Here is a 14854-nt window from a genome sequence, read left to right as displayed (position 1 = left end):
AAGGAAGTGACCTGAAAATGCCACAAAATTAATAGGAAGTGACCCATGGGAGAGCGACAAAAGCATCTCCACACAATTTCTCCAGAAAAGGTATTTTCTAGTATATATAGTGGCAGAAAAAGTATCTGAACCTTTTGGAATTTCTCACATTTCTGCATAAAATCTAGTGTTGCACCAATACTTTTTTTGGCCCCGATACCGATACCTGGCTGTGCAGTATCGGCCAATACCGATACTATACCGATACCACCCCGTTTATATATATACTGTATATATATTTTTTTTTTTTACCCAAAGAGCTACATAATTGGATGTGAAATCATTGCTATCAAGGCTTTGTCAGGCTGTTGCTTACCTTTGCAAAATAGGAAAAAGACTAGTACAAAGTATAATACTAGCCCAACAGTAAGAAAGTAAAAATAAGTTCATAATAATAAACTCTGAATGAACTGAGTAAACTTTTTTAAACGTCTCAAAGGCCAAACAGTGCAACTTTCATGAAGTTATTGCCACATTCTGCTGCTGGTTAGATTGTGTTTTGTTGCTGGGCTGTTAGTGCGGGCGTTCCTGACGTCGCACCTGAATCCAATGCAGGCTCATCAACGCAGCATTTAAGCACGGGTGAGCTCAGAGAAGGCTGCCGAGATATTTGCTTTGCTGATCGCCATTTGACATCTCGCACTATAGTCTCGCTACATTTGCTTGTTACGCCCCTGCATTTGTTTTTTTCTGTTAGTGTGCTGCACTCGTTTGTAACCTCTACCCTGTGCAGGTATTTGAGTGTTTTTATTTTGGCTTTTTGGCTCGCTGCCTATCGTCTTAGTTAACCTTCGAGTTTGTAGTATTGAGCTCTGTCGACCTGCTGTCATGGACTCCTTTTGTTATTTCTACTATCCCGCGATCGAGTGTTATTTTTTGTTTGCAATCATTAAACCCTTGTACGTCTCCCCCCGCTTGTTGTCCGCTTCGAGGTCCAACCTTGTTTCCGCATTTGCGGACGCTAACAATTATAAGTAATAATAATTGACCACAGCATCCCGTCTCTCTATTAGCCTCCTTTTTCCGGGAGGGGGGAAGTCCCTTATTCCTATTTCTGAAAGGTGGCAACCCTACTTTGGAAACAGTTCCCAAATTACAGCAGCATTTCTTTAAGTAAAAGACAAAGTAAAGTTGACGTAGTGAACTGACCAGAGATTGTTGCACCGGTCTAGCGCCCTTCCTCTGGATAGCAGTCCTGCTCTTGCAGGCTCAAACTCGTTGTGTTCGTTTACGTTTCGTCTTCAAATGTTTTATCAGGTTCGAGGTATTGAGACTGGCCGATTTAACTCCACATCTCGAAACTTTCAGGCCGCAAATCTTGCATGCAGCCATTGATTTTAATTGACGGGATTTCTATTTTGAAATATTTCCTGACCGCCGCCATGTCGGCACCGCCAAGCGGCCTTGTCATTGGTCAGGAGTGGCTATTGGCCCGTTCTCATTGGTCTGGAGCAGGCCAATAGCGATAGCTGCTTGGTGTTCACGTGTCATCACACAACACAGAGACAGTGTAGTGAGCGCCAGGAGAAAAAAAAAGGCTGTGGTCAAATGTTATAATAATGGACCGGTAAATGGTATCGGCGCCGTCTTTGTTGGTACTCGCCGATACCGATACCACCATTTCGGGCCGGATCGGCGCCCCCTGCTGATACTAGAATCGGTATCGGTGCATCTTTAATAAAATCACCATCAAATGTGATTTGATCTTCGTCAAAATCACACAGAAGAAAAAACAGTGCCTGCTTTAACTAAAACTGCCCAAACATTTATAGGTTTTCCTATTTTAGTGACGATAGTATGCAAACAATGACAGAAAGGGGAAAAATAAGTGAACCATCACATTTAATATTTTGTGGCCACACCTTTGACAGAAATAACTTCAACCAGACGCTTCCTGTAGCTGCAGGTCAGTCTGACACATCGATCAGGACTAATCTTGGCCCATTCTTCTCCACAAAACTGCTGTAGTTCAGTCAGATTCCTGGAATGTCTGACATGAATCGCTGTCTTTAGGTCATGCCACAGCATCTCAATGGGGTTCAAGTCCGGATTTTTGCTTGGCCACTCCAGAACGTGTATTTTGTTCTTCTGAAACCCTTCTGAAGTTGATTTACTTCTGTGTTTTGAAACATTGTCTTGTTGCAGCATCCATCCTCTTTTTAGCTTCAACTGTCTGACAGACAGCCTCAGGATTCCCTGCAAAACATCCTGATAAACGTTTGAATTCATTCTTACATTAATAATTGCAAGTTGTCCAGGCCCTGAGTTAGCAAAACAGCCCCAAATCATGATGCTCCCTCCACCATGCTTCACGGTGGGGATGAGGTGTTGATGTTGGTGTGCTGTTCCATTTTTCCTCCAAACATGACGCTGTGTGTTACTCCCAAACAATTTAACTTTGGTTTCATCAGTCCACAAAATACTTTGCCAAAACTTGTGTGGAGTGTCCAAGTGCCTTTTTGTGAACATTAAACGAGCAACAATGTCTTTTTAGACAGCAGTGGCTTTCTCCGAGGAGTCCTCACATGAACACCATTTTTGGCCATAGTTTTAGATATATTTGATGTGTGCAAAGATATTGGACTGTGCCAGTGATTTTTGTAAGTCTTTAGCTTTTGCATTCCAGGGTTCTTTTTCACCTCTCTGAGTATGCTGTGCTGAACTCTTGGCGTCATCTTTGGTGGACGGCCACTCCTTGTTAGGGAAGCAACAGTGCCAAACGCTCACCATTTGAAGACAACTTCTCTGACTGTCGATTGATGAATATCCAGTCTTTTAGAGATGGTTTTGTATCCTTTCCTAGCTTTATACAAATAAACAATCCTTAATTGCAAGACTTCAGACAGCTCTTTTGACCAAGCCATGACGCACATCAGACAATGCTTCTCATCGAGACATTTCTTACCAGGTGTGTGTTTAATGGGCAGAGCAGCTTTAAACCACTCATCAGTGATTGGACACACACCTGACTTAAAATGTTTGATAAAAATTGGATTCAATTTCTCTCTACGTCTCCTTAGGCAGAGGGTTCACTTACTAATTTTTCCCTCTTCTGTCATTCTTTGCATGCTGTCCTCATTAAAATATGCAAACCGATAAATGTTTGGGTGGTTTTAGTTAAAGCAGACACTCTTTTCATCCGTGCGTTTTTGACAAAGATCAGATCACATTTGATGGTTATTTTATGCAGAAATGTGAGAAATTCCAAAAGGTTCAGATACTTTTTTATACCGCTGCATTTTAGTAATTGATGACTGAATTTTAATAGTGGTATTATATGATGTAAATAATTGTGTTTGCTTATGATCATAAATGAGGGGTGCAAGAAAATTGCAAAAAGCATATTCAGACCTTTGCTTCAGTCTCCCCACGGTGTAATGTGTACAGATGGTGAACTGCGCTCTGCGAAGACATCCACGGGTGAGTGAGAATCTGGAAGACGTGAAAATCATGACCGAGGGTATCCGCGGTCACGAGTAGCATTCCTAACAGAAGATGAAAATCATTTCAAAATGGTTGATACGTGCAGTACATGAACATGTTTAAGCAGTGCTATACTTGTTGCAATTGTCCAATAAAACATTTTCCATCAGTGTTTCATTATGTTTTGAAATGAACAGAGCAAATTATTTGGACTGGTTTGCCCCCAAGATCACAGGCTTTATTTAATTTCTTTCAACTGCTAGTTCTCTATCTGAAAGGGGAATAAGCTGGTTTGCTCAGTGGAAGGTTGACTCGCACTTCGAATGAGGAAGTACAACAGACCCATGGGCAGCATAGTCTGTGCCGGCTTAAAAAGCATTTGTGTGACGTTACGCTGTGAAAATAGTATGTGATGCAAGGATGTGACAATAGAATGAAAATGTAGATGTGAAAACAAAAAAAGAAACAGTGTTGAATGAAGCTAGTTTCATATGATTTTCCAATGTGAAAAGCAACAGCAAAAGGGAAAATTATTTGAGTTTTTTTTTTTTTTTCCCTACAACAGTGTGTCATGTTGTGGTCTTTTACTTTGAACATATTTTGTCGATCAGTTTGTGTACGAAGAAAAACTTTGATACACTAAACAAGCTTATGAATGAATGAATGAATGAATGAAAAATTAATATTATAAGATTTATTCCTCCAAATTTGTATAAAAAAAATTAAATATATGCGCACTGGCCCAGTCTTGTCCTGAAATTTCATGCATAAAGATGAGATTAAACAACAAATTTTGACCTGTTTAAAAACAGGCTAAAAGAATAATTTTGAACAGGAATGTACTTAGCTATTAGCTTGCTAGCTAGGTGAAGATAAATATTAGTTTTGAATTTGAAATATTTATACAGTGGTACCTCTTTCGCATTGTGGTGTATCTAACCCTGAAAATTCTGTATGTAGAGCCTTCTTAAGTAGAGGTACCACTGTATACTATATACTGTATAGTAGAGATGTCCCGATCGATCGGGATGCCGATTGATCTGGTCTGATCACGTCATTTTCAAAGTATCGGAATCGGCAAAAAAATATCGGACAAGCCTTTTTTTAATATATATATATTTTTTAACTAAATCGTTTTCTAACTGTATTTAACGTTACAGACATGTTACACTCATCCATAGTCTTTAGTTTAGGCTTAAGGTAGGGTTATCGAATTTATCCCGTTAACGGCGGTAAAATTTTTTTTTGTTAATTTATCATGTATATTTTAACGCAATTAATGCATGTGCTGCACGGCCCACTCACGCATAGTCGCGTTCAATCTGTAATGGCGCCGTTTTACCTATATATAGCGCTAAAAGGCAGGGTAGAATGAATTTTGGCAGCCTTTGGAGCCTTTTTTTAATTGGCTAAAGTCTTACAATCCCTCTCCCTACAATTAGAAACATCGTGGAAAGCAATGTGGGGAAGAAAGGTAGTAATTAATTTTTCTTAACACCCTCTGTTACTTCCCAACACAGAGAAGATATATCAATTGGTACCACTACACACAGTCATGGGTGCACTTCCCATCATGCATTTGGGCAGAACAGATGGCTACAGTATCATTTACTGAAAGCTCAACAAATACACTGGATGGCAATATTTAGTCACAATATACAATGTCAAATTTATCCTTTAGGAATTACAAGTCTTTCTATTTGTGGATCCCTCTCACAGAAAGAATGTTAATAATGTAAATGCCATCTTGAGGATTTATTGTCATAATAAACAAATACAGTACTTATGTACTGTATGTTGAATGTATATATTCGTCCGATTTTTATTCATTTTTTTTTAATGCATTGCCAAAATGTATATGATCGGGAAACATTATCGGGAATGATTGGAATTGAATCAGGAGCAAAAAAAAAAAAAAAAAAAGCAATCGGATCGGGAAATATCGGGATCGGCAGATACTCAAACTAAAACGATCGGGATCGGATCGGGAGCAAAAAAACATGATCGGAACAACCCTACTGTATAGTATATAATATACAGTGGAGAAAAGTATTTGAACACCCTGCTATTTTGCAAGTTCCCCCACTTAGAAATTTATGGAGGAGTCTGAAGTTTTCATCAGAGGTGCATGTTCACTGTGAGAGAGATAATCTACAAAGAAAAATCCAGAGATCACAATGCACGATTTTTTAACAATTTGTGTGATACAGCTGCAAATAAGTTCTGATGCTGAAAGACATGTTAGTCCGCCTATTAAAAGTCCACCTCCACTCCATGAATTATCTTGAATCACATGCACTTGTTTGAGGTCGATAGCAGCATAAAGACACCTTGTCCACCCCATGCAATCAGTACGTCCCAAACATGTAACATAGTCAAGACCAAAGAGCTGTCCAAAGACACCAGAGACAAAATTGTTCACCTCCACAAGGCTGGAAAGGGTTACAGAGCAACTGCCAAGCAGCTTGGTGAGAAAAGGTCCTCTGTTGGAGCAATCATTAGAAAATGGAAGAAGGTAAACATACCGGTCAATCTCTATCGGAGTGAAGCCCCATGTAAGATATCGCCGCGTGGGGTCTCACTGATCTTAAGAAAGGTGAGGAATCAGCCAAGAACTACACAACCGGAGTTGGTCAATGACCTGAAAAGAGCTGGGACCGCCGTTTCCAAGGTTACTGTTGCTAATACACTAAGACGTCATTGCTTGAAATCATGTATGGGACAGAAAGTTCCCCTGCTTAAACCAGCATATGTCAAGGCCCGTCTTAAGTTTGCCTATGAGAATTTGGATGATGCAGAGGAGTCATGTGAGCAGGTTTTGTGGTCTGATAAGAGTAAAATAGAACTGTTTGGTCATAATTCTACTAACTGTGTTTGGAGGAAGAAGAATGAAGAGTACTATCTCAAGAACACCATCCCTACTGTGAAGGATGGGGGTAGTAGCATCATGCCTTGGGGGTGTTCATCTACGCATGGGGCAGGACGAGTGCACTGTATTAAAGAGAGAATGACTGGGGCCCTGTATTGTGAGATTTTGGGGAACAACCTCCTTCCTTCTGTCAGAGCATTAAACATTGGTTGCGCCTAGGTCTTCCAAAATGACAATGACCCGTAGCACATAGCCAAGAAAACCAACGAGTGGCTCCGCAAGAAGCATACCAAAGTTCTAGCATGACCTAGCCGGTCTCTAGACCTAAACCCAATAGAAAACCTTTGGAGGGAGCTCAAACTCCATGTTTCTCAGCGGCAGCACAGAAACCTGACTGATGGGTGAGCCAAGATCCCTCCGGCAGTGTGTGCAAACCTGGTGAAAAACTACAGGAAATGTTTGACCTCTGTAATGGCAAACAAAGACTACTGTAACAAATATCAACATTTATTTTCTCAGGTGTTCAAATACTTATTTGCACATGTATCACACAAATAAATTGTCTGTTTTTTCTTTTTAGATTATCTCTCTCACAGTAGACATGCACCTACGATGACAATTTCAGACCCCTCCATGATTTCTAAGTGTGAGAACTTGTAAAATAGCAGGATGTTCAAATACTTATTTTCTTCACTGTAAATACAGTGGGGGAAATAAGTATTTAGTCAACCACTAATTGTGCAAGTTCTCCCATTTAAAAATATTAGAGAGGCCTGTAATTGTCAACATGGGTAAACCTCAACCATGAGAGACAGAATGTGGAAAAAACCCCAGAAAATCACATTGTTGGATTTTTAAAGAATTTATCTGCAAATCATAGTGGAAAATAAGTATTTGGTCAATACCAAAAGTTCATCTCAATATTTTGTTATGTACCCTTTGTTGACAATAACGGAGGCCAAACGTTTTCTGTAACTCTTCACAAGCTTTTCACACACTGTTCCTGGTATTTTGGCCCATTCCTCCATGCAGATCTCCTCTATAGCAGTGATGTTTTGGGGCTGTCGTTGGGCAACACGGACTTTCAACTCCCTTCACAGATTTTCTATGGGGTTGAGATTTGGAGACTGGCTATGCCACTCCAAGACCTTGAAATGCTTCTTACGAAGCCACTCCTTTGTTGCCCTGGCTTTGTGTTTGGAATCATTGTCATGCTGAAAGATCCAGCCACGTCTCATCTTCAATGCCCTTGCTGATGGAAGGAGATTTTCACTCAAAATCTCTCGATACATGGCCCCATTCATTCTTTCCTTTACACAGATCGGTCATCTTGGTCCCTTTGCAGAAAAACATCCCCAAAGCATGATGTTTCCACCCCCATGCTTCACAGTGGGTATGGTGTTCTTCGGCTGCAATTCAGTATTCTTTCTCCTCCAAACACGAGAACCTGTGTTTCTACCAAAAAGTTCTATTTTGGTTTCATCTGACTATAACACATTCTCCCAGTCCTCTTCTGGATCATCCAAATGCTCTCTAGCGAACCACAGATGGGCATGTACTGGCTTCAGCAGGATTTGAGTCCCTGGCGGCGCATTGTGGTACTGATAGTAGCCTTTGTTACTGTGGTCCCAGCTCTCTGTAGGTCATTCACTAGGTCCCCCCATGTGGTTCTGGGATTTTTGCTCACCGTTCTTGATATCATTTTGACGCCACGGGGTGAGATCTTGCATGGAGCCCCAGATCGAGGGAGATTATCAGTGGTCTTGTATGTCTTCCATTTTCTAATAATTGCTCCCACAGTTGATTTCTTTACACCAAGCGTTTTACTTATTGCTTATTTCAGTCTTCCCATTCTGGTGCAGGTCTACAATTTTGTCTCTGGTGTCCTTGGACAGCTCTTTGGTCTTGGCCATAGTGGAGTTTGGAGTGTGACTGACTGAAGTTGTGGACAGGTGTCTTTTATACCGATAGTGAGTTAAAACAGGTGCCATTAATACAGGTAACGAGTGGTGCCTCGTTAGACCTCGTTAGAAGAAGTTAGACCTCTTTGACAGCCAGAAATTTTGCTTGTTTGTAGGTGACCAAATACTTATTTTCCACTATAATTTGGAAATAAATTCTTTAAAAATCAAACAATGTGATTTTCTGTTTTTTTTTCCCACATTCTGTCTCTCATGGTTGAGTTTTACCCATGTTGACAATTGCAGGCCTCTCTAATCCTTTGAAGTAGGAGAACTTGCACAATTGGTGGTTGACTAAATACTTATTTGTCCAACTGTATATATCGCTATTCCAGAGGTGGGTAGTAACACATTACATTTACTCCGTTACATTTACTTTAGTAACTTTTCGAGAAAAATTTACTTCTTAGAGTAGTTTTACCACACAATACTTTTTACTTTTACTGGAGCAGATTTGTGAAGAAAAAACACTACTCTGACGCCGCTACTCTGGGCTACACTACACCCGTTACATTTTTTCTCTTCATTCAACATATTGACTTTATTTCAGCCAGAGATGTGGAGGGAGGCTGTCTCATTTTCACCAATGATACGTAGCAACAATAACCACATGCCAATCAAAGGTAACAATGTTTTTTTTTTTTTTTTTTTTCCCACTAGAGGGCGCTCATGTATGACCCCATAGTCATGCACTTTGGTCGGGTAATGGTTTTTTGTTTGTTTGTTGTTTTTCCACAATCATAGACTTCATAATATATTGACGTAACACATCCGCCATTCACTGCGTCACGCCCTCCCGAAGGGGGCCGTCCCACACTGTGCTTCATTTATTAGCAGGCGGTCACATGCAGCGATCTAACGCCGGATTTCTGTTGAAAAACTACGAAAGCTGTACCGCATACAAAAAGGAAGGATTGTCTCAAGAGTGATTTGTTCTAGGATTCAAGGTAATTATTATATTTTTCGTACCATGCATGCATTGTGAAACGTTCTGAAAAAAATCAAATGGAGAAATTAACCGCTACGGACTAGCATCATTCTTCAACATATTTACGCAACGTAAATGCAGACTGCCCGTTTTTAAGCTTTTAAGCAAGAATTGAGACTGTTTTATGTCCATATCGATAAAGAATTCAGGGATTTAAGCATTTATTCACAAGAATTTTCAACGCAAAAAGGTCTTTGTTGTACTGATGGGGCAGCCACAGTGACTTAAAGACTAGCAGCACATTTGACATATTTACGTAAAATAAATGCTAACTGCCCATTTTTTGTTGTTGTTTTTTTTGTTTTTGCTTTTAGCTAGGGCTGTCAAAACTATCGCGTTAACGGGCGGTAATTAATTTTTAAATCAATCACGTTAAAATATTTGACGCAATTAACGCACATGCCCCGCTCAAACAGATTAAAATGACAGCACAGTGCAATGCCAACTTGTTACTTGTGTTTTTTTGAGTTTTGTCACCCTCTGCTGGCGCTTTGGTGCGACTGATTTTATGGGCTTAAACACCCATGAACATTGTGTAATTATTGACATTAACAATGGCGGGCTACTAGTTTATTTTTTGATTGAAAATTTTACAAATTTTATTAAAACGAAAACATTAAGAGGGGTTTTAATATAAAATTTCTATAACTTGTACTAACATTTATCTACAAGTCTTTCTATCCATGGATCGCTTTACCAGAATGTTAATAATGTTAATGCCATCTTGTTGATTTATTGTTATAATAAACAAATACAGTACTTATGTTCCGTATGTTGAATGTATATACCCATCTTGTGTCTTATCTTTCCATTCCAACAATAATTTAGAGAAAAATATGGCATATTTTATAGATGGTTTGAATTGCGATTAATTACGAATAATTAATTTTTAAGCTGTAATTAACTCGATTAAAAATTTTAATCGTTTGACAGCCCTACTTTTAACCAAGAATCGAAAATGTTGTACGTCCATATCTTTAAAGAATTTAGGGATTTAAGCATTTATTCACAAGAATTTTCAACAGAAAAAGCTCTCTATTTACATATGGCGGCCACTAATTTGCTTACTGACAAGCATCATAGTTCGCAGTATTTATATAAAATTAATGCTCAATGCACTTTTTTTTTTGCTTTTAACCAAGTATCGAGACTGTTTTACGTCCTTATCCATAAAGAATTTAAGGATTCAAGCATTTATTCACAAACTTTTTCGATGGAAAAAGCTCTCTATTTACAGTGCCTTGCAAAAGTATTCGGCCCCCTTGAACCTTGCAACCTTTTGCCACATTTCAGGCTTCAAACATAAAGATATGAAATTTAATTTTTTTGTCAAGAATCAACAACAAGTGGGACACAATCGTGAAGTGGAACAAAATTTTTTGGATAATTTAAACTTTTTTAACAAATAAAAAACTGAAAAGTGGGGCGTGCAATATTATTCGGCCCCCTTGCGTTAATACTTTGTAGCGCCACCTTTTGCTCCAATTACAGCTGCAAGTCGCTTGGGGTATGTTTCTATCAGTTTTGCACATCGAAAGGCTGACATTCTTGCCCATTCTTCCTTGCAAAACAGCTCGAGCTCAGTGAGGTTGGATGGAGAGTGTTTGTGAACAGCAGTCTTCAGCTCTTTCCGCAGATTCTCGATTGGATTCAGGTCTGGACTTTGACTTGGCCATTCTAACACCTGGATACGTTTATTTTTTAACCATTCCATTGTAGATTTGGCTTCATGTTTTGGATCATTGTCCTGTTGGAAGATAAATCTCCCTCCCAGTCTCAGGTCTTGTGCAGATACCAACAGCTTTTCTTCCAGAATGTTCCTGTATTTGGCTGCATCCATCTTCCCGTCAATTTTAACCATCTTCCCTGTCCCTGCTGAAGAAAAGCAGGCCCAAACCATGATGCTGCTACCACCATGTTTGACAGTGGGGATGGTGAGTTCAGGGTGATGAGCTGTGTTGCTTTTACGCCAAACATATCGTTTTGCATCGTGGCCAAAAAGTTCAATTTTGGTTTCATCTGACCAGAGCACCTTCTTCCACATGTTTGGTGTGTCTCCCAGGTGGCTTGTGGCAAACTTTAAACGAGACTTTTTATGGATATCTTTGAGAAATGGCTTTCTTCTTGCCACTCTTCCATAAAGGCCAGATTTGTGCAGTGTACGACTGATTGTTGTCCTATGGACAGACTCTCCCACCTCAGCTGTAGATCTTTGCAGTTCATCCAGAGTGATCATGGGCCTCTTGGCTGCATCTCTGATCAGTTTTCTCCTTGTTTGAGAAGAAAGTTTGGAAGGACGGCCGGGTCTTGGTAGATTTGCAGTGGTCTGATGCTCCTTCCATTTCAATATGATGGCTTGCACAGTGCTCCTTGAGATGTTTAAAGCTTGGGAAATCTTTTTGTATCCAAATCCGGCTTTAAACTTCTCCACAACAGTATCTCGGACCTGCCTGGTGTGTTCCTTGGTTTTCATAATGCTCTCTGCACTTTAAACAGAACCCTGAGACTATCACAGAGCAGGTGCATTTATACGGAGACTTGATTACACACAGGTGGATTCTATTTATCATCATCGGTCATTTAGGACAACATTGGATCATTCAGAGATCCTCACTGAACTTCTGGAATGAGTTTGCTGCACTGAAAGTAAAGGGGCCGAATAATATTGCACGCCCCACTTTTCAGTTTTTTATTTGTTAAAAAAGTTTAAATTATCCAATAAATGTTGTTCCACTTCACGATTGTGTCCCACTTGTTGTTGATTCTTGACAAGAAAATTAAATTTCATATCTTTATGTTTTGAAGCCTGAAATGTGGCGAAAGGTTGCAAGATTCAAGGGGGCCGAATACTTTTGCAAGGCACTGTACATATGGCGGTCACTAATTTGCTTACTGACAAGCATCATAGTTCGGAATATTTACGTAAAATTAATGCTAAATGTACGTTTTGTTTTGCTTTTATCCAAGAATCGAGACTGTTTTACGTCCTTATCCATGAAGAAATTAAGGATTTAAGCATTTATTCACAAGAATTTTCAATGGAAAGAGCTCTCTATTTACATATGACGGTCACTAATTTGCTTACTGACAAGCATCATAGTTCGCAATATTAATGCTAAACGCATTTTTTTTTTTTTTTTTTTTTTTTTGCTTTTAAGCAAGAATCGAGACTTTTTTACGTCCTAGATCTATAAATAATACAAGGATTTAAGTATTTATTCACAAGAATTTTCACCGGAAAAGCTCTGTTTACATAAGGCGGTCGCTAGCGACATTCACTGACAGACTAGCATTGTACTTTGACATAATTACTAGGGCTGTCAAAATTATCGCGTTAACGCGCGGTAATTAATTTTTTTAATTAATCACGTTAAAATATTTGACGCAATTAACGCACATGTCCCGCTCAGACAGTATTCTGCCTTTTGGTAAGTTTTACAGCAAGGTTTTTTGTGCTGTCTAACAACGAACTCTTGTGGTCGCTTTGCGACATGGTTTATTGCTTTCTTGCCAGTTCAATATGGCTGCACGACGTCTCGGGCTGACGCCTACGTTGTAATGTTGTGCTTATATGATCCTTGGACAAGATTTGTCCGTAAGTATGGTTGTTGTAAAGAATGCACATATTATGTTAGTAAGCGAAATGTTATATTTTTTGTATGAGATTTTTGTTTATGTTTAGTTAACCTGTATAGCGTGCTAAGCTAACATTGTTGCTAATGCAATGCTTGTGTATTTTTTTTGTAGTTTCACTACGGTCTAAAGAGGACAGTGGTTTGAGGCCATTTTATTAATAAATCAGATGTAAAAGGAAGAAGTCTGATTATTAAGGTGTCGTTCACTAGCTGTCTAGCTTTGGTAAAAGTAGACGCTTGGAAGTGAGGACAGCATAGACAGATTTAAATGACAGTCGAGTGAAATGCCCACTACAGTCCTTATGTACCGTATGTTGAATGTATATATCCATCTTGTGTCTTATCTTTCCATTCCAGCAAATTATTTTACAGAATATATATATATATATATATATATATAATTTACAGACAAATATGGCATATTTTATAGATGGTTTGAATTGCGATTAATTGCGATTAATTACGATTAATTAATTTTTAAGCTGTAATTAACTCGATTAAAAATTTTAATCGTTTGACAGCCCTAATATTTACGTCAAGTAAATGCTAACTGCACAGGTTTTTTTTGCTTTGAACCAAGAATTGAGACTGTTTCACGCCCATATCTATAAAGAATTCAGGGATTTGAGCATTTATTCACAAGAATTTTCACCGGAAAAGCTCTGTTTACATAAGGCGGTCGCTAGCTACATTCACTATCAGACTAGCATTGTACTTCGACATATTTACGTAAAATAAATGCTAACTGCAGTTTTCTTTGTCTGTGATTCCACTCGGTCAGTTTTGATGGCCTGGCAAACAATACAGGCCCCCTATTTAATACATTATGAAGTCTATGATAAAACAAAATTGAAACGGTACGCCAGTGAACCAAATATGCAAAACCAAAACGGTTCTATAAATCCATATGAACCGTGACTAAAGAAGAACAAAATGACTGCATGAGTTAGTAGCAAAATCATCTGCCTGATCACAATAGATACACGTATCTGTGTATTGGTGGCATTCCTGGAAGAAATTTCAAAAAGTGTTCATGAAAAAAGGAGGAAAAAATTCTGGTTAACTTTAAAAAAAATATGCTTCAATATGCTTCTACCACTTCAAAAATGTCAAAAAGTGTTCATGAAAAAAGGAGGAAAAAATTCTGGTTAACTTTTTAAAAAAATATGCTTCTACCACTTCAAAATGCTATGAACTAAATCATTAAAACGACAACATTTGAAAACGTGCAGTAACGGGATGAAAAGAAAGCCAGAGAGACTTCACCGTGATCTGTAAACCCTTGAAAATATGCACCGCAATGAAGGTGCCAAGCCACAAGAAGCATTTGCATAAGATGGGAATACTGAGAAAAAGGGGCCCTTCTAATTATAGAGTGTGGAAAAGGAAGTGTGGGGTGATTAGGAGTTGAGGCAATGTGGTGTGTTTATCTGGGAGCTTCCTCTTGCTTCAAAGGTTTCTCTTCCCACACAGCACTCTCTCTTTCTTCTTCCCTTCTGCTTGGGTCAGGGCCTACCCACTGGGTAGTTGGATAGTCTGCTCCCTACCTGGCTTTCTGACAGACGAAACTTGACTGCTGTGTAGTGACCATCACATCTGCTAATAGCAGAGTCTAGGCTCTAAAAAAGTAGCGACTCGGTGATGTCGGAAAGCTTTGCGAGTGTGAGCGCCTATGGTCTATGGCTTTTGTGGCCTTGTTGAAATAGAGAGGCGTCAGTTGGTTAGCCTGCGAAAAGACCAAATTAAAAAGCAGCAAAGCCACTTGGCGGGTGAAAAGAGAAGGTTTAGGGGAAACTAGAGGCTTACTTAGGCAGGGTTTGACACGTCCTATTTAGAACACCAAGCCTGAAGGGTTACAGTTATTTACAATGTTTCAGTACAAAAATCGCTGGCACATGACTTAACTGGAAAGGAAAACCTTTAATTTAAAATGTGTTCC

At 39.1% G+C, this 14854-nt stretch overlaps 1 protein-coding gene across 9 annotated transcripts in view; it reads right to left on the bottom strand.

The window, feature by feature from the left end:
• The window catches only part of bcas3 (BCAS3 microtubule associated cell migration factor), a 525512-nt gene that overhangs the window by 430930 nt on the left and 79728 nt on the right, over nt 1-14854 (bottom strand). For all 9 annotated transcript variants that reach the window (XM_057839609.1, XM_057839610.1, XM_057839618.1 and 6 more), the window contains exon 14: nt 3391-3524. In XM_057839609.1, coding sequence (XP_057695592.1) covers nt 3391-3524 — 134 coding nt within the window. The remainder of the gene's footprint in view (nt 1-3390; nt 3525-14854) is intronic.

This window comes from Corythoichthys intestinalis, chromosome 6 (genome assembly GCF_030265065.1).
Source record: "Corythoichthys intestinalis isolate RoL2023-P3 chromosome 6, ASM3026506v1, whole genome shotgun sequence".
Lineage (NCBI taxonomy): Eukaryota > Metazoa > Chordata > Actinopteri > Syngnathiformes > Syngnathidae > Corythoichthys > Corythoichthys intestinalis.
The sequence above is the reverse complement of the archived record's forward strand: the minus strand, read 5'-3'. Positions and strand labels throughout refer to the sequence as shown.